This window comes from Camelus dromedarius, chromosome 1 (genome assembly GCF_036321535.1).
Source record: "Camelus dromedarius isolate mCamDro1 chromosome 1, mCamDro1.pat, whole genome shotgun sequence".
In the NCBI taxonomy this organism is placed as follows: Eukaryota; Metazoa; Chordata; class Mammalia; order Artiodactyla; family Camelidae; genus Camelus; species Camelus dromedarius.
Window position 1 is genome coordinate 11,712,701 of NC_087436.1, and position 21,281 is coordinate 11,733,981.

General features: G+C 41.1%; 1 protein-coding gene across 1 annotated transcript in view; it reads left to right on the top strand.

The window, feature by feature from the left end:
* The first annotated feature begins 1,707 nt into the window (after window positions 1–1,707).
* The window catches only part of CPE (carboxypeptidase E), a 118,733-nt gene continuing 99,159 nt past the window's right edge, over window positions 1,708–21,281 (top strand). The window contains exon 1 of the mRNA XM_010980308.3: window positions 1,708–2,146. Coding sequence (XP_010978610.3) covers window positions 1,843–2,146 — 304 coding nt within the window. The 5' untranslated portion in view covers window positions 1,708–1,842. The remainder of the gene's footprint in view (window positions 2,147–21,281) is intronic.

Sequence of the window (21,281 nt, forward strand, 5' to 3'; positions counted from 1 at the left end):
CTTAAGGGCAACACAGGATTTTACTGACTCATATGATGTTTACGTGTGTTCTTACCAGTATGTGACCCACCTAGCCACAAATCAGTGTGGTTACCTTAAATTGCTAACATGAAACTCTTGACCTTCCCCTTCTGAAGTTATGGTTTTGGCTACTCTGTTTTCTTTTTCAAGGTTTCCAAGGTTGCTCTTTTGGGCATGATTTTAGAAATCTAATTATAGCTTTGGTTGCAAACTTCTGGGGACCATGTAATCAAACTGAGACTAACCATAGAGGAAAATATACAAGGTTCTTGCATTGTCATTCCTGCACTGAAAAGGAAAACGGCTGGGTGCAAATTCAACTGAGTGGCATGTCTTTGTAGCGGCAGCTTTCCCCCCAAAATCTCCCAAAAAAGATCTATGCTGCTGTGGGAAACAGAGGAGTTTGAAACCAGTCTCTCTAGCAGCATTTTTTTCTTTTTTTGAGCCAATAAAATCATTTATACTTTCTCCAGGAGAAAGTTTTTATTCAGTGCACTGCATGTTAGGCATGTGGAGAAAGAGTGAATTAAGAAAAAAACTATGTCTAACATGAAAAAATTATCCACATGATGTCCAGTTTCTCTGCTTGGTTGAAATGGATTATTTATTTAGATTTGTACTATTTTTGAATCCAAATGGCAACCTCTTCAGAATAACATCTGCTCCAGATTTCTTCCTGGACTACAAATCCTGTGTAAAGGATGGGTATTTAATGCTGTAAATGATTTTATATTTTTGCAATAACTTTGGGAGGGGAACCCAGATACTATCTCCCACAATCAGAGTTTTCTTTCTATAACAGGATTTGATCTTTCATTTATTTTTTCTTGGAAGAAGTTTCTCCAGCCCCAATCCAGCCTTCAGTTGGACTGCAGTCCAACATCTTAGTTACAACCAGGTAAGAGACCATGAGCTCAAATCACCCAGATAAGCTGCTCTGGAAAGATTTAACCTTAATACCAGACTAAATCCTGTGTGCAGCTCTCCCAGCTGTACTGTTTCCCCCACAGGAGTAACAGAGGGGGTTGGCAAAGGCACTGGCACATGACATTGTCTTTCCTGTGCTTCCCCCCCACCCCGTTAGAATCCAGGAATATGATTAAATACAGTTAAAGACAGTATCTGCGAATGGATAGAATGCATTTTTAGTTTCTTAAACCTCTAAATCACAGGGCACAATGTTCTGTTTTCCAGGCAGAACTTGCAATGAATGAACATCCAACCCGTGGGTTTGTGTTTGGACTATCAATACAGTTATTAAAGACACATCACGGGGAGAAGGCAAGTGGCTGCCAATACTTCCTTTGTGTTTCTTTTTTTCTGGAATATTCTCTAATTTTTGGCGCATCAAGATGGAAACCTGGTCGGCTTGGCATGGATGGCAGTTTAAAAGGCTGCACTCCCAATCCCAGAGTGTTTTTTTCCCCACGCAGCGTCACGGGTCTCTCAATGACAGCAGCGTGCCCACACCCGACCTTAGCTGTCATCCCACCTGGGTCGTCCCGGCGCCATTTGGCTCTGACGTGGCCCCGAGCCCGCAAATCGCGCAGCAGCCCCCGGTTATCCGCGAATCCGGCTGGCGGAGCCGCCCTCCCGGCCCCGCCCGCCCGGGGCCCCGCCCGGCTCCTCGCCGCCTCCCCAGCGTCCCGCGCTCGGCGGCCGTGCGTCTTGCGCTCCGCTCCGCTCCGCTCCGGCGTCGCGCTCCCGACTCCTCGCTCTGCTCCTCGCTCCCGGCCGCCGGGAGGCGAGGCGAGGGGACCCGCCGGCCGTGCGCCCCGAGGCGCCGGGCACACGGGAGGCCGCGCGGAGACGCGGGGCGCGATGGCGGGGCGAGGGGGCCGCGCGCTGCTGGCGCTGTGCGGGGCGCTGGCCGCCTGCGCGTGGCTGCTGGGCGCCGAGGCCCGGGGGGCCGCGGGGAGCGCGGCGGGCGCGAGGCGGCGCCGGCGGCCGCAGGAGGACGGCATCCCTTTCGAGTACCACCGCTACCCGGAGCTGCGCGAGGCGCTGGTGTCCGTGTGGCTGCAGTGCGCCGCCGTCAGCAGGATCTACACGGTGGGGCGCAGCTTCGAGGGCCGCGAGCTGCTGGTGCTCGAGCTGTCCGACAACCCCGGCGTCCACGAGCCGGGTAAGGGCGCCGCGCGGGGTGGGCTGGCGCTGGGGGAGGAGGGAGAGGGGGCCCGTGGCGCCTTCTGCGCCGGGGCGCCTGGGCTGGAAGGTGGGTCGTGGAGGGAGGGTTGGGGATGGGGCTTGCCGGCTCCTAGTCTCTGCCGTCCGCCCTCCCCAGCCCCGAGGACACCCGTGGGTGGGTGGGGGGAGCACAGGCCCGAGGGGCTGCGGCGGGTGGAGGTACGGGCGCAGAGTCGCTGTCACCCCCACTTCGCAGCACCGGAGACCGCAGGGAATAACTGAGAGGCCTCAGGGAGGAGGTCGACCTTCCTTGCAAACGGGAGTAGAAGGATAAGGTGCAGAAGGCGGGGACTCAGAGAAAATGAGTAGAAGTTTCCTAATTTCCAGAGGACCCAGTAATTGTACTGCGTGCTGGGGGCTCTGCCTACCCATCTCTACCTGTATGTGCGCATTCGGTACACGCGCTGCTGGAATGCTCAGGGAATGTTAAGGATCTTGGCAACACTGGCTGGTAGAGGGTGAGAAAGTGGCCTCTGGCAGGCATTCTGATTTTGAAACTGCACAGTCTTTATACGGAAAAAGGAATATTTCATTTTCTCTGCTTTAGCCCTTTGAAATGAGTAGCTTGTGACCAGGTTTTTTTCCCCGACGGCTGTTCCCAGATGGCCGTTTTATGCATCTTCCTCCTGAGTGTGTTAGGGCACGTTTTCATTTATGTTAAATGTTATGTATTTGGCATTAATAAAGAGGTATTGTAAAAAACGTCCTTGGTGCTTCTTTTTCATTGCTCTTCAGGAATGCTGTAACTCCTAAAGCCTGGTCTTATGATCCTGAAGGTACTGTTGAAGTAATCTGGGCTAGTGAGACATCAGCGTGGCATGCCTGATTTTTTTTTTAAAGGATAAAGAAAGCGAGAAAACAGGTAAAAATTCTCAGTGTAGGGCCAGAATAGTTTCATAATGATATTGAAGAACCAGGCTGAGAAGGGATTAAAATAGGTGACCCGTGGAGACACTTTGGTTTTCAAACGGAAAGTGTATGGGGTTGACTAATAATAGATCTTCAAACAGGAAATATTTCTTACCTTCAAAAAATGTAAATGAAAAGATTTGTATAATTTTGCTGCCCAAACCCTAAAATCAGATTCTAGAAAGCATTTTCTATAATGCACCCCAGCAGGATTCAATTGGATATTTTGGAAATTAGACTCATACTTGCATCTGAAGATAAGGACATTTTTTAATGTGACAGCTCATTTTCGGTTATTTCAGATTTTTGACCAAAGTCAAGACATCCTAGGCTCAGAGAAAGCTAATCTAAATATTTGTGATTCTCCTCCCTACTTAAATAGAACCGTTGGTTGTTTTGTTGTAGATTGCGCCTCAAATTTTGTTAATTCTTTCTTCAAAGAGATGATATAAAAGCTAATGTTAACTTTTTGTGGTCTTGCTTCAAGTTTAGAAATAAAATTATATATAAAGTGATATTACTGTTAGAATGTGATATGCTTTTGAAAATGAAAACCGTAATTCTTTTGCTCGAATATCTGGAACGTAGAGTCTGTCAGGATCTGTAGGTTCCTCTCAGACTGCAGGCCCGATGCCGTAGGGCTGTGTCTCCAGCGCCCAGCCTGGGTCAGGTACAGAGCAGGTGCTTAGTACACATTAGGGGAAAAGTGAGTCAGTCATTTGCTGAGTAACACAGTGCCTTAAATGTTTAATTCTTTGTAAACACAAGATACACAGGTTTAGTTCATTTTAAGAAGGTGAACAAAGAAATGTTTACATTATGTGCTTTATAAGTCCTTGTGAAATGAAGGAAACTTTTAAGTTCATGATATTACTTAATAGATAGAATGCAAACTGTCTACCCATTGTAGGGTTTTTTGTACCCTAAAAAAACCACAGGATGATTTCACCCCCCACTCCCCAACCTTTTAAGAGGAGATAGTAGGTTGGAAATCTTTGGAGAACTGTTAAAAAAATTCAACTTAGTAAATTTTAAAGATCTTATTTATTCATGATTCATTAATTCTCAATGATTCATGAATTGAACATCATTCAATCTAACAGACGGAAAGGTGTTCCTAGGAGTTGTACAAAATGAAAGACTTTGATAGGCAGAAGGGAGCAGGACCAAGGAAGTTACATCAGGCAGAAAAAAAAAACAAGAACAAAATGGATTGGTTATTGCAAAGTTACTTTCTTTTAGGGGGTGGCAGGGGTCCGTGATTACCTCGCTTGTGCTGAGTGCACGATTCCTGATTGGCTGGTTTAAGAGTTCATTTTTGGGATGTAATTAAGTTTGGTGATGTGGGGCTTAGCATAAGTGACTCCATTTTGGGCCTGTTGTGTTGTTTTTAACACTAGCAAATGCAGAGATCTGGTCAGTTTGATAGTATTTATATGAATTAACTTTATAGGAAGTTTTGAATAAAGGAAAATATTCACCATTCTTAAATGGCTTTCAGATTCCTTTTAGATGCAAATATTTTAAGGAATGAGAAAGGAATACCCATATTTATTTTGAGATTGAAGTGGATGCATTCAGTGTCTTTTGAACACCTGCACACTCTAGGTGAGCCAGGCTGTCGGGGCTGTATAGTGGTCCACAAGGTGGTCCTTGCCCTGTGGGGGACTGAGAATTGGCAGGTTGGAGGACAGTGTAAAGGTGGTCAGGGCTGCAAGAAGAGAGTGAGAGGACCGAAGAAAGGGGACTGTGGACCTTAGGTCAGGGGCATTTGGCAATTGAAGAATGGCTGACAAGAAGGCAGGGATGTACAGATCACTGAAATTCACCAGTTCCAGGGTAGCTCATACAGATGTATGTTTTCACAGAGCTGCTTTTGAAAGAGGGCAACTCTCATAAGTATTTTCACATTATAGGTTTTTTTTGGAGGGTTGAAATCATGTTTCTGATTAAGCTATTCAGAAATAACATTTAGCTTAACAAATTTATTTTCTTGACTAAAACTTTGATGAAGTTGCCCATATTCATTTTTTTGGTTTTTTTGTTTTGGGGGAGGGTAATTAGGTTTGTTTGTTTGTTTAGATGGAAGGACTGGGGATTGAACCCAGGGCTTCATGCACACTAAGCGTGTGCTGTACCACTGAGCTATAGCCCCCCACCCATATTCATGTTATCTTCCAACAGAGAGAGATGTCAAGTTTTTTAGTTTCCTTAATCTAAATTCTCTTTCTGAACTTTAAAAACATGTAACTGACTTCTAAGTATTTAGTTGTCATAATAGAAAAACTCTCCAAAACAAAACAGCATGTATACATAAAGCCTTTCCGTGTGTTAGAACTGGGGGGTGAGAAGTTGACGAGGGTAGATTTGCAGACTGTGGACAGATGGCGCCCCTTGACCCCACCAACTCCCTTCCTGAGCAGAAAGAAGTGATTATTGTACTTGTTTGGTACCAGGCCATGGGCTGAATTTAAACTGAACTCCTGAAAAGCGATCAGTTTTCTCAGATACTCCACTTCTGAATTCATCCAGAGGGAAGGAAAGTTGCACTGGGAGTTGATTAGGGAGGAACATTCACACCTATTCTGTCAGCTTGATTCCTGACTGGCTGGATGTTGCGCGTCTCGCATGTCATCTTGTATCACTTGGAGGCCTGCAAAAATCTCCTGGGGGAGGGCGGTGGGTCTCAGCCATTCTCAGAAGACTTGGTCTCATCCCCTCACACATCATGAATCTGAACCCCAGACACGGGACTGGGATGGAGTCTGGGCTCGGATTGAGTCTCTGCACTCAGATGTGTTCCCCTGAGATATGAGACCTGCCAAGCCTGGTCATGTTTCCCACTTTTCTTTCTGTTAGCTCATATTTTATACATTTAAGATATTTCTACACATAGGGACTCCTGTGCTCAGACCCAAATATATGCTCTCCTGGGCATGCATATCCATCATTGCAATACTCATAAAAGAAACCTTTGTTAATTTATGTCTAAGCGGTGGAGTCCATATTCCCAGACAAATATTCCGAGAGTTACATATGAGTTAAGATTAGTTTGTTTAAAACACAAATTCTTTTACATGTAGTTTGATTGCTCTTGGGGAGTAAATCTGATTTATAGCTAAAATGCTATCTCAGAAACATTCTTCACAGCATAGATTTTTCTCTTTCAAAGGCTGGAATGATTATTTTGGACTGGTTCCTCCCCAAATCTGTTCAGATTTAAAGTGTATGAATGCCAGTGTGCATTTGCCAAATATTGTGATGGAACATTAAATACTGGCAAAATTTCTATAGTGCTCAAAAAAAAAAAAAAAAAAAAAAGGAAGTGGGGATGTTGGTTATTTTGTATGGCTTCTTTTCCTGCAAGATGAGTGTGTATTAGTGGGAAGTGACTACAGCTGAGTAACACCTTATTGATGTTAGATTCTGGAGAAGGGTCTAGAGGTACCACATGTGGTTGAGCGTTATTTTTAGACCCAAGTGAGTCAGTGTAGTTCTTGCCAGAAATAATGTACTTGATTGACTTGTGATTGGCTAAAGGAAGAGAGGAAATTGGGCTGGCCCCTAACATATCCTGTGCTCAGACAAAATGTGTCTTCCTATGAAACTGATTTGAGAGGCGGCAAAGGAGTCAAATGCGAGCACCTCCCTCAGGGCATAGCACAGGGGTGGAACACCCACCCCTTATGGTTCTTGGTGAAAGATATTTTTGACAAATACAGAAAAGAGTCCCAGTAAGTGGAGGGGTAGGGGACACAGAACCCAGCTTTTCCCAAAGCGGATTCAGTGGAACATTTGTTCAGCTTGGTTTAAGTCTTTGCTAAACCAAGATAAACAGGTTTGTATATTCCAGGACTTAGCAGAGCCCTTCATATGCTGATGTATGGCTCAGATCTCCAACGCAGATGTATACTGCACAGTATTTTCCAATCTTTCTTCCCCTGGGAGCTTATCTTGTACCTGCTGTTAGACTAGGTGGAGAAGCACAGCGGTCTAGTTCATCATCATTCATCATCATATTGCGAAGTTTAGTTTAATAATTCTCCAGCAGAGCCCAGTCAAACAGGGAGCTCCCCAGGGATGGGGAGCAGATGGTTTCCATTTTTTTTTTTTTTGCCCATCAACGGCTAACATAGTGATTTACGTAGCGTAAGCTCTTAAGTTATGCTTATTGAATTGAGAACATGATTTTGAGGCAACCAGGCAGAGGACAGATAGTTTTGACTGGAAAGGGTGAAGTGACACGTGCTTTTATTGTTAAATAGCTTCATGCTTTTCACTTGTTTACGTCTTTTCCTTGTCTATAAAGTAGGCATACTTTAAAGACTCATACCTCACAGAGCCAAAAGTAGCATAGAAAAGAACTGAATGAAGCTGCTTGCATCTGGTTATTAAGAACATGGGCTAATTTGTTAAAGTGTTTCTCCGCCGACTGGAAGTTGGTCTGGAATGTGCTCGTTGGGAGGTGGCCCCTCTGGCTGTGTCACCAGAGGAGACAGATGCTCACCTATTAACAATCTACATAAGCCCATCTGTGCGAGCCCAGGGGACCGCCCTGAGGGACTTCCTCCTGTTAATCATCACTGTTTTCTTGTTCACAAATGTTTGTCCTCTATCAATTTTTACAATGTGGGGCGTTCCAGCTTTTCTTCAGCTTGGCATCTTACTTTGCTTCATTCAGTACCATCAGTGAAAATAGTCATCGTTATTTGAGAGTGTCTTTCATTATTTCTTCAGGGAGCTAAATAAACCTAGGGCAATTCCAACGTTTACTTTGGCAAACTAACTTATTTTTCTAAATAACTGATAATGAAACTGCTCAGGTCCTAACTACTTTGTTCTTTCACTGACAGTGGAAGTGAAAGATCTTCAAAACCTCCTTTCTCACTTCTTCCTACTTTTCTTCCCCTACTGGGGTCTTTTCTTTGTGTTTCCATAGTTCTTTGAAGAGCTATAACATAAAAGTTTACGTGCAGCATATGCTTCAGTGTCAGATGATCTGAATTCAGATCCTGTATTCCCATTTATCGCTGCTGTTCTTGGGCAAGTCACTTAACTTCTCTCAAAGCCTCAAGTTCATCACCTACAAAATGACAATAATGTGATGATGAAATGAAGTAGTAAATATAAAGTTCTTAATTCAATATGTCTCAGCAATGATTATTACCTCTGTTGTAGCATTGTCTGTTGTTGGTATACACGTTCCCCCAGTGAGCTGTGAGAATCTTGTGGTCAGGGATCGTATTTTGCTCATTTCTTTATCCCAAATGTTTAGTTCTATGCTTAGGATGTAGTGGCCACTCAGTGTTTGGGAAATAAATGAATTTTCTCAAACAGGCAAGACTGTGCATCACAAAACAAAGGTGTACTGAAGGTCAGTGTTGCATTTGTGCACGTTAGCATGTCAGAAGCATGACAACAGGAAAGGATAGAAACACATTTTAGTTCTGTGAACACTGGTATTTTATTGTGGTGCACCCAGTTTGGCGAAATGGAGAAATTCACCAACTGCACATCTTTTGGGTGTGTTGTCTGTTGTAACTGGACTAGCCTGAGGCTCTTTGCCTCTGGGCCTCTTTCCTCTTGAGACATTTAAAAAAGTTAAGCTGCTTTTTAAGTGTTAAAAGTTCTAAAGATAACTGGTAAAATTTTACTTAGTAAAATTGTTGACCTTTTGAAAAATCTGCCTGAGCCCTCAGTGTTGCTGTTTTACACATTGAAGTCGTACATCTCCAGGTCGTAACTTGCCGTCTCTCGTGAAATTCATGATTCAAATCATGCACTTGAAAATGCCACAGAGGAGGAGGTTTATCTGAGAGTCAGCTGATGGGTCAAGTGAGCTCAAGTTTGAGACAGGTTTAAATTTGCTCTTTCCTGCCATCTCATTAATTACTGGAATTGCTGCCAGTCCGTTGCTCTGCAGATGTTTCTCTTTTGAAATTCAGGTTATGGTGTTTTGCAGGCCTTCCAGCAGCCGACTCTTTCTAGTACAATGTGGCCTCGGAGAAGAGACTGTTGCCAGTGCCTCCCATTACGTTCAGATGATTTACCTGCAAGTGTAACTGTCCCGTTAGTAAACTTTGAAGGTGGATCCTGTAGAAGATTACAAAGTTGATTGTTAAACAAAAAGAAATGAGTTACTTATCATAATAAACCCTGAAACAACTTTCTACTACCCGTAAATATTTTTTACAGAAACCTGTTTACTGTGAAATCACTGCTGAGCATCATAGTCCAATAATGATCATACTGCTCACTTTAAAGACATTTGGTGTCAAAGAGAAGGTGTTTATTTGAAAAATACAGATTACTTCTTTTTTAAAAGGGACTTTTAACTTAAACCTAGGTTTTAAAAAAGCCCTTGCTGTGGTTATTCACATCAAGGTAATTGGGAGAAGCTACAATTATCTCATGTACCTGCACATGTGGGCAGCTACTCAGCTGTTCAGATCCGAAAATGATGCTGTCAGGATGGACCTACCCCAGCATTCTTCCTGTGAAACCTCAAGTCTTCAAACCTAGAAAAATCTTCCTTTTACTATGAGGCTGCTATTCACTGTCATTGTGCAGTTTTTTTTTTTTTTCCCCTGAGAAATATCTTGTTTCTAGAGCTCAGTTCAACAACTTGTACAAATCATAAGCTTTAACCATGAGTTCAGGGTAGGAAAACTTCCATTTATTTACAGGTTGGACTGTCACCTCCCTGACCAGAGTCTTGAATACCCTTATTTTTCTTTTCCTAGCCCAGGGGTAATTTTCAAAGCAACCTTTTCTCATAGCCGTTATAAAAATTGCTGTGTAGCATTCCATGCTGAAATCTGTCCTCCAAGATGAAAAGAAACTGTAGGCTTTTGTCATTATCGCTAGTACTGTCAATTTAATGCAGGGAACAGTTAATGAGTACCCACTTTGTATATGCTTTTTTACTTTATCTGTCAGGCACCTTTTTAGGCAGTTCCTTTGCATATTGAAATGTGTGTGTAGGTTCTGGTCTTGGAGTCACTCTTTTCATGCATGTGGAGCTTAACTGACATGTTGCATAACCAGTGGGCACTTCCCTTGATTCTGCAAAATGTGGCTGCATATGGACACAAGGGTCGAACACTTCCCCATACTGTTTTGATGTAGCAGATATAAAGATAACGTCTGTAGGCAAGACTACTGGAAATGTTAGACATGTGCCAAATAAAATACTCTGGGTCCTTTTTGTGTTTTAGGTGCAGTGTCGGACATCTGATTTTAAAGTACAACTGTTCTGTTGAAATAGTTCCATTTGTCTCAAGTTGTGACATTGTTCAGCACAATTTTTTTTTAAGTTTATTGGAGGAAAGCAGTCTTATTCGTTGTGGGAACTCAGTAAATGTTAGGTCAGATTCTCCACATAATCAGCATCATGGGAATCAAGTTAACATATTTTTGGAAACTACACTAACTCAAAAATCAGAGGTACCTATACAGCAATATATATATATATGTATCTCATTAAGTGTATTTTCTCGAGTCAAATTCATTTTTTGGAAGATGCTAAAAATTGTAGCATGGAAATATAGATAGATAATTCTCATGTGGAATATTATATAGATGTATAGTGAATAATATTACAGAGACAGACTATACTATGTAGATGTATAGGTTTTGTCTGTCTTGATGGTGGCAGGATAATCATGGGTGAAGAAGTCGTTTTACATTATTTTAAATTTGGCTTGCATCTATAAATTGCCTTCCTTTTAATCATTTTAACTTCTGTCTATAGCTTTTATCAGGCGTTGAATAATTTTCTTTTGTCTAAGGGGCTTATATTAGAAAAAAAACTGACCTTGCAGCTAAAGCAACTAGAGAAAGAAGAACAAACAAAACCCAAAGTTAGTAGAAGGAAAGAAATGATAAAGATCAGAGCAGAAATAAATGAAATAGAGACTTAAAAAAATAGAAAAGATCAGTGAAACTAAGAGTTGGTTCTTTAAAAAGATAAAATTCATAAACCTTTAGGCAGACTCATCGAGGGAAAAAAAAAAGAGAGGGTCCAAATCAATAAAATCAGAAGTGAAAAAGAAGTGACAACTGACCCCACAGAAATACAAAAGATAAGAGACTACTATGAGCAACTATGTGCCAATAAAATGGACAGCCTAGAAGAAATGGCCAAATTCTTAGAAATGCACAATCTCCTAAGACTGAACCAGGAAGAAATAGAAAATATGAAGCAGACCAATTACCAGCACTGAAATTAAATCAGTAATTTAAAAACTCCCAATAAACAAAAGTCCACGACCAGATGGCTTCACAGGTGAGTTCTACCAAACATTTAGAGAAGAGTTAACACCTTTCCTTCTGAAACTATTCCAAAAAATTGCAGAGGAAGGAACACTTCCCAACTCGTTCTATGAGGCCACCATCACCCTGATACCAGACGAAGATATCACAAAATAAATTCACAGCCAGTATCACTGATGAACATAGATGCAAAAATCGTCAACAAAATACTAGCAAACCAACTCCAAAAGTACATTAAAAGGGTCATACACCATGATCAAGTGGGATTTATCCCAGGAATGCAAGGATTTTTCAGTATCCACAAATCAATCAGTGTGATACACTACATAACAAACTGAAGAATAAAGACAAACTGAAGAATATGGTCATTTCAATATATGCAGAAAAAGCTTCTGACAAAATTCAACATCTATGTATGATTAAAAAAAAAAAAAACTCTCCAGAAAGTGGGCATAGAGGGAGCATACCTCAACATGATAAAGGCCATATATGTCAAACCCACAGCTAACATCATACTCAGTGGGGAAAAGCTGGAAGCATTTCCTGTAAGATCAGGAACAAGACAAGGATGCCGCTCTTGCCATTTTTATTAAACACAGGTTTAGAAGTCCTAGCCGTAGTAGTCAGAGAAGAGAAGGAAAAAGAAATCCAAATTGGAAAGGAAGAAGTAAAACTACCACTCTGCAGATGACATGACATTTCATACACAGACGATCCTAAAGGTGCAATGAGAAGACTACTAGAGCTCATCAATGAATTAGGTAAAGTTGCAGGATACAAAATTAATATATGGAACTCTGTTGCATTTCTGTACACTAACAATGAACTATCAGAAAGAGAAATTAAGGAGACAGTCCCATTTACCATCACATCAAAAAGAATAAAATACTTAGGAAAAATAAACCTACCTAAGGAGCCAAAAGACCTGTATTCTGAAAACCATAAGACGCTGATGAAAGAAACTGAAGATGACATAAACAGACAGAAAGATATAACCATGTTCTTGGATTGAAAGAATCAATATTGTTAAAATGACCACACTACCCAAGGCAATCTACAGATTCAGTGCAATCCCTATCAAATTACCAATGACATTTTTTTTTTTTACAGAACTAGAACAAAAAATTAAAATTTCTATGGAATCACAAAAGACTCAGAACAGCCAAAACAATCTTGAGAAACAAGAACGGAGCTGGAGGAATCATGCTCCCTGACTTCAGACTATACTACAAAGCTACAGTACTCAAAACAGTATGGTAGAGGCACAAAAACAGACACATAGATCAGTGGAACAGGATAGAAAGTCCAGAAATAAACCCACACATTTATGGTCAATTAGACAAAAGAGGCAAGAATATACAGTGGAGAAAAGACAGAAAAGTGGTGATGGGAAAACTGGACAGCTACCTGTAAAAGACTGAAATTAGAACATTCTCTAACATAATATACAGAAGTAAACTCAAAATGGATTAAGACCTAAATGTAAGATGAGATGGTCTAAAACTCCTAGAGGAAAACACAGGCAGAACACTCTTTGACATAAATAGCAGCAATATTTTTTTGGATCCATCTCCTAGAGTAATGGAAACAAAAGCAAAAATGAACAAATGAACCTATTAAACTGAAACGCTTTTGCACAGCAAAGGAAACAATGAACAAAATGAAAAGATAACTTACAGAATTGGAGCAGATATTTGCAAACCATTGGACCAATAAGGGATTGATTTCCAAAATATGCCAGCAGCTCATACAGCTCAATATAAAAAACATAAACAACTGAATCAAAAAATGGGTTAAAAAAGACCTAAATAAGCATTTCTCCAAAGAAGACATACAGATGGCCAACAGGCACATGAAAAGATGTGCAACATCGCTAACTATTAGAGAAATGCAAATCAAAACTACAGTGAGGTATCACCTCACACCAGTCAGAATGGCCGTCATCAAAAAATGCTGGAGTGAGTATAGAGAAAAGGGAACCCTCCTGCCCTGTTGGTGGGAATATAAATTGATGTAGCCAGTATAGAGAACAGTATGGAGGTTCCTTAAAAAACTAAAAACAGAGTTACCAAATGATCCAGGAATCCCACTCCTGGGCAAATATCCAGAGAAAACTAATTTAAAAAGATACATGCACTCCCATGTTCATAGCAGCACTATATACAATAGCCAAGACATGGAAGCAACCTAAATGTCCATTCACAGATGAATGGGAAAGAAAATTGCAATGTGTGTGTGTGTGTATATATGTATATATATATATATACACACAATGGGATACTAATCAGCCATATAAAAGAATGAAATAATTCCATTTGCAGCAACATGGAGGGACACAGAGATTATCATACTAAGTGAAGTAAGTCAGAAAGAGAAAGAAAAATGCCATATGATACCACTCATATGTGGAATCTAAAAAATGATACTGATAAACTTTATTACAAAACACATGGACTCATGGACATGGAAAACAAACTATGATTACCAAAGGCGAAGGGGGACGGAGGGATAAATTAGGAATTTGGGATTAACAGATACACACTACTATATACAAAATAGATAAACAGCAAGGACCTACTGTATAGCACAGGGAACTATATTCACTATCTTGTAATAACCTGTAATGGAAAAGAGTCTGGAAAAGAATATATATCTATAAATGAATATATATATATATGTAGATGAACCACTTTGCTGTACACCTGAGATGTTGTAAATCAGCTATACTTCAGTAAAAGAACAAAACAAAACAAATCATTTCTCAAAAGTTTCTTCCTTTGGAAAGTTTTCTTGGGCTATTGTTGTCCTCTTGAACTATGATCTGATATGGTCTGATATTCCCCCAGGATTTTAAATATTTGGCCAGATTTGCCTTTACTTTCATGAGGATTCGGACAGGTACCCTCTGAGGCGGGTTTGGAGAACCTGACGGGTGGAGGTGACCCTGTGTGTTCTTCTCACCGCCCGCCTGTCCTTCCCTGTCCTCTTCGGTTATTAGAAGAAGCTGTCTGGATATCAGCCAGGAGGCCTTTGTCTGATAAATGTGGCTCATAATCCACTGGAACATGAACCGACTCATTGTCAGCCATTTACTCCACGGCTCCCAGTATGAACAAGCTCCAGTTTGGTCCTAAATCAGCAGCTTTTCATACCTATCACAGGGGAGGAATCGGATCATATTTATCTCTTCGGGGACTTAAAGATGCAGGAAGAGTAAGACTACTGTTGAAAAGAAGTATTTAAAAGAAAAATTAGAAATGTAAATTTTTTTTTTTTAAAGATCTTGTCACAATGATTGTAATTCCCTATGAAAGTGCACATGAATTGCTGCTATTTATGCTGGCATTACGCTGTTATTTATGGTTTGTAAAGTCTCAGTGACTGCTTTAGAAGAGCTACACTGTAAATAGGACAGGTAACGTGAGGTGTTTATTTTGTAAGGGGGTTATTTTTTAAGAGTTTTTTTGGAGCTGTAGAAGGAACAATTTGAATGTTAAAATATGCACATTTTGGGCACATCTGTACGGTGGCCCGTCAGTATCCCGGGAGGTTGGTTCACGTGCCCGAGTTATTCACAGTTTTACTGCCTTTCAGACCCACGTTAGTTCCCCATTTGCTCCTCACTGGTGACGGTCCTGGCCTGCAGAAACTTCCTTGAAAGAGGGTATTATTGTCCCTCAGGTGTCTCCATGGGGGGCTGTATGCTGAGGGCAACTCTAGGCCTTGCGCTCGTGGCACAAGCCATGAACCGTATGATAAACTGTTTCCAGTATTTCTGAGGCCTCTTTCCCATTATTTCTAGACTCTGGGGTGTGCTTTTCATTGTCGGTACACATTGCGGGGTAGGTGGGAGTTGGGAGCTCCTGTTACTGATCTGGTAAACATTTCCCCTTCTCTTTGGACTCTGTTTCAGTTTATACAGTTGGTATTTTGTCACTTCCAGGAACATCAAGCTTTCTTCCCGAATAGTTGTAACGCTCTTACTGCCTCTATTGTTGTTTTAACACTGAAGGTGAGTCATTGGTCGCCGTAATTCTATGACCTGGGTGTCAGGAAGAGGGAATGAACAGGAATGGGTTTCTGAAATGAATGTAGAGGGGCTGTGACTGGCTGGTATTTTCCCCCAAATTTATAGAACGAAGGTAATGTTTTTATAGCCCCTGTAAAGACAGTAGCATAAGCAACACACACCCCGCCGCCAACATTTCCAGGAGGCGGAGAAGGCTCTCATTTGTGGCCCTTGCCACACTTTCCATGATGTGCTCAGTTCCCAGACCAAGGTAGTAACACTTTATTATTGTTAGGCCCTGCTAACAACTTGCTGGAATAAATCGCCCTAATTGGACAAATCACCAAGAAAACGAAAGCCATTCATTCACTAGGCATTTGGAAATACCAGATAGAAATGCTTTTAAACCAGTTCACGTTTGGAAATCAAACTCTTGAAAAGTGCAGGGCAGTATGAAGTGCTGCTTTCATTACTGTAAGTGTGTTATTGTGTTTGGAGCCCTAATGTGCTTTACTTCCCAGGAACAGCCCCGTGCCTGCTATTCTAGGGACGTTCTGCAAAGTGAAGGGATACTTACAAAAGGGAGCGACAAACAACAGTGTTTTACGAAGTACCCAATGTGAAGGTGTTAACTCAGATTCTACAGGAAGTTGAGAGAGATCATCAAAGGAGGGCTTGCAGAAGGAGGCGGGGATTTGAGCAGGTCCTAAAGGATGAGCCACGTCTGGGAAGTAGAAGAGAGGACTTCCTTGTAGGCCAGTAAGAGGTCCTTCACGCTTCTTGGGTCTTCTTCACTGTCCCCAGTAGTGGTGACATAGCAATATTCCATCAGTATTGTGACAGATAACTACATTCCATTAACATGCCAGATTTCCACCATGTTAGAAGATGGTTTTTAGGGTGTTGTCCCCTTGGGGTTGATTTTACTCATCATGAGGGTAAAACTATTTCGGATGGAGATTATGATACACACACACACACACACACATACATATGTATACATACATACACGTATATATAATGATATGGTTATAAAGCATTTAAAATGATATGATTACATGTCATATAATTGTAAGTATATTAAGCATGTAGTACGCATTATGTTGTAACAGGCAATAGTTGATTACCAATTCTTTCCCCCTCTGGGTAACTATTACCGAACACTTTCTAGAAGTCCTAGAGTAAAAAGATGTCAAGTAGGTTTAATTTTTTTAGGCCAATATCCAGCAGTTATATGCAACTCATTTAGTGTCCTATTTTGATTATGTGTTTCAAAAACTATATTTACCAACAAAACAAGAACCACCACAAAACAGTGCTGTCGCCCGAGTTCTAGAAGGAGAACACAGCCCATAGCTCTTCTCCCCGTGTGGCGGCCACTCCAGAACATTCATCCAGCTGCTTTTGTCCAACACTTGAAAAATGATCACGTAATTTGTCAGATGCTTTTGAGAGAGAGATCCACTATGCAGAAATATTTTAGTATTTAACTAATTTTTCCAGTTACACGTTTTTGAATAGGGTAAATTTATTTTGAATTACTCCTTAACGTTAAACTCAGTCCTCATTAGTGTTACGTGGAATTTGTGAAACACTGAATTATAGTTTTCCTTAGCTGGAAAGAACACGGTTATTTTATAGATGAATAAATTGAGCTTCAGAGAGATTTTAAACAACCTGCCTGAGCTGTGTAACCTCGGAGGCCTAGAACCCATTTCCTGATACAGGAAGTTGGGCATTCTTTCCAGAATATTCCCCAGCAATGTATACAGATGGGGGATAAACATAACTATTTCTTCTGTGGCCGTTGAGGGTTGTGACTTATTTCCAGGGACTGAAGTCTGTGGGAGTGTACAGGAATGTGACTTATCAGTGTGTTTTCAGTTCCTTCCAGCAGAGGTTCCTGACCCATGTGCTGCTACGGGCAGGGGTTTCGAGGTGGAGGGGCAGGGGCTGGTGGCGGGAGAGTGTTGTGACTGGCAAAAAATCTGGAAAGGATTGAAATAAATCACTTCAGCACACTGAAGTATGTACAGAAAATAACGTTTTTCTTGGCAATAGAGTCCTCTCTCTAGGAAGAAACATGCTTTTGTTGAGACTGTTCTGAGGAACACTTTTGAGGGCTGGGCCTTCAGGGCTGAGGAATGGGCTAACTTGAATCACAAGGCGAGACGTATTTTCAGAGGCTGGGTGGGGGGTCAGGGAGGGAGAGAAAGACTTAGTGACTGGTGGCTTACGAGAACCTTGGGGATCACAGACGTGCTGAATGGAGGCCGCACAGAATCTTCTATGCTCTGTGATGCTTTGTGTAGTGGATGACTTCGGGAGGTGGGTTGGAGTACTCAAATCTTGCTTCAGGATTGGCAAAACTGGAGGTTGTCCAAGGAAGGGCAGTTACGTATAAGTTACAAAACAAGAACTTATTCACAAGGATCAGATACACGCTGTATACAACAGCGCTCCTTAGAATACACAAAGGCAATTTTTTTGGAATGTCAGCCAGGCAACTCCCATCTCCCTGATCATCTGCAGTGAAATACCAGATTCTTGGCTTGTGTTTTCCAAGTTGGGATCCCAATCCCAGGAGAGTGTAACACTGGGAGAGGGCCTCGGGGTCACGGTTTATAAGGCCAGTTAGAGGTTTGTGCTCGCCAAGCACAATGAATCATGTGTTGATGGAGATGAGGGGCATGGAATATAAATAACTGAAATTGGTTGAGGTTTCCTTTCAGAAAATAGTACTTGTGTTGACCTGGTCATACGTTAAATTTTAATGCAAAAAAAAAGTTACTTGTGCTAAAGAGGATTACGTATTTGTTGAGATTTCTTCCAAGCCAACAATCAGCATACTGTTTCTTAAAGAACTTTATTTCCACATTTGTAAATGTTTTAGAAAACATTACAGTGGTCTAAGAATTATTATATTGCATACCTAACAAATAGCCTGTATTAAGAGAGTAAATATGTATAGAAACTACCCCTGGAGTAAGTGCCTCCTTAAGTTATTGTACAGAAAATAGTGGAATGCATTATTGTAAGAATTAAAGAATATATAAAATACGGGTGAAATTTTTGTTTTGTTTTGGCCATATGAGAAACTCTACCAAGATGATTAGATGATAAACTCGACTGTTAATTTATAGTCAGGATACAGGCAAGCAAAAAAAAAAAGCCCAGGTCTTCAGGCTGATGTTTGTGTGAGAAGGCTGTGTTCTCAGGAGCAGGAAGTGGGCTAATGACACAGTGAAATGACAAGGTAATTTCATAGTTAATTTGGTTACCCTTTAACTTGCCCTTTGATGACCATATTAATTCCAGGTGAGAGTATTTGGTCTGAATGATTCTGATAATTGCTTTAATTCCCCATCTGGTCTGTGCATGGTCATAACCTTTGGGCGTTCAGGAAGAGTGGGAGTCCTGACCTGATCAGGTGTCGGGGTGGGGGTTGGGGGTGAGAGTTCGGTGTGCATCAGGGCTCAGTGAGTAATACTGATGATCATTTGACTGGGCAGTTTTATTAGCAGCCATTTCTTTGCCAGACTAATAAAAAGTGACTTTTTAGCATTGTTTTCCAAGTTCTCTTATATAAATGGATTAGAAGGAAAAGAAAAGAGTGTGAATCAGATTTCATGTTTCTTGCTTTTGGTTAAGTATATCTCCAGCTTAGAAGCTAAATAGACAGCTCAGGATAAAACTTGAAATCATGAATGTTGTGCATTCGATGCCATTCCAAGACATTACGGAGAACTGGACAGACCCCCGGGGAAGTGTTAAACCCTAGAGAACACCAGCCCGGGACACGCAAGGCCCATGGGTGCCTGAAGTCAGTCAGAAGCAGAGGGACACCCCAGTCACGTGTATGGGCCAGAGGATTGGGGAAGTTCCCAGGGGAAGAAGAGTCCTCTGTTCTCTTAAGTAAATAAAAAACTAGATTGACTTTTATCCAGTCAGTTATTCTAAGACCATTGCAACTTTTTCTCCCCACGAAAAGGAGGTACCCCAAAGATGTTCCATTTACTTTGCCCTCTCTTTTCTCTTCCCTTGAAAGGAAAAGTAGGAGAGAACGTGTGTGTGTGTGTGTCTGTGTGCGTGTGCTCTTCTGCTAAAATTTCAAATATAACACAATTTTCATGGAAAAATCTCTTTGCAGGTCATCAGGTGTGTTGTTTGCACAGTGAGGTTTTTGGTTTCTGGGAGATAAATTGCATCCCACTTCTGAGTGAGTTCCTGAAGTCATCTTCAGCTGGGCTGAGCTGACCTGCGTGGTGTAGGAACTGCTGGTGTCAGCCTCAACCTCCATTTGTACCTGGGGTCTGTCTGTCCGTCTTTGTATCTCCTACAACGTGGCTTTGATATAGCTCATAGAAACTGAGCCATCAAATATTAGGAAACCTCGGATGAGAAGTTAGGATAACAAAGAGGGTTAAAAAGATTGACTGAAACAGAATGTTTTAAATAGAAGAAGGAAGTAAGGCAAACTTGAAGACAAAAAGCATTGAAAAACAGTACAAGTCAGGTAGAAGATAAAGTTTAAAGATGAACTGGAAAGGCTATACAAAAATATTTAAATGTTATGAACATAATATGAATATAATTTTCCCCCACACTTAAATAATGCTTAGTATATGTCAAGCACTGTTCAAAGGTTTAACTCATCTAATCCTCAACCCCTGTGGCGTTGGTACTATTATTACCCCCTTTCTATAAATTAGGAAGTTGAGGCACAGAAAGAATAGTGATTTGTTCACTTATCTGAGAGATTGTAAGCTGCAAAACCAAGATATGAATATATATATTTATATAGCTCCACTGTTGAATAAATACAAAAAAATGAGTACAGTGAACACCATCTGCTTCATTCCCTTCTTCTGAACTGTTTCCTTTCTTCTTGCTTTTCTCCCTTTCCTTTTGGAGAACCCTCCTTCTTGCCATGTAGTTTGAGTGGGAGCCGCTGCCGTGTTCTAAAACACCCTCTCCCCTTGCTTCTAAAGTAAGCCTCTTCTCTACCCCACTATCCCTGATTCTACAATGAATTTCCAAATATCATGTCAGATTCTCAGCATTTTCATCAGGTAAAACAAGATCATCTCCCTTGGGGCAAATGATCATTTCAACATAAAAACGGAGCTGTATTAGAAATTAGATTTAAATGTTACTTCGAGCACTCATATTAGGTAACTTAGTTAACAGTAAGAATGTCATTCTGTGGGAGGGGATAAATTGGAAGATGGAGATTTGCAGATACACACTATATGTATAAAATAGATACATAGTATTTTATACAGTAGCATTGGGAACTATATTCAATATCTTGTGGTGACCTATAGTGGGCAAGAATATGAAATATGAAAATGAATGTGTGTATATGTGTGACTGAAACATTGTGCTGTGCACCAGAAATTGACACAGCATTGTAAACTGACTGTAACACAGTAGTAAAAATAGAATGTCATTCTGGTCTTTCCACATTATTTACTTCTTTGATTAGTCTGTAATCAATTATAATATTAATATCAAACTGCTAAGAGTATGTACCAGTGAAGAATTTCTCAGACAATAACATTTGTCATAATATTTAGGATGATTAGCCTGCAAGCGAGGCACATACACACATACACACACCTTTAAATGGAGTGTGTTTATCTAGTAAATCAGTAAAGTTAGAAACTGAGTGTAAATAAATACTTTATATGGAGGGCAAATGGCGTTTCCTAGGTAGACCTGATTTGAGAGGAGTGAGAAGACTGAAGCAGTTCCTTTAGCTAAAGTATCTGGTCTTCATAAGCTTGGAGGAGGCTGCAGTTTTAAGATGGGTGGCCCATTTATCTTGAAAATCCAGTATTTTTTCTGAAGGAGGGGTTGCCATGGGGACAGAATGGCT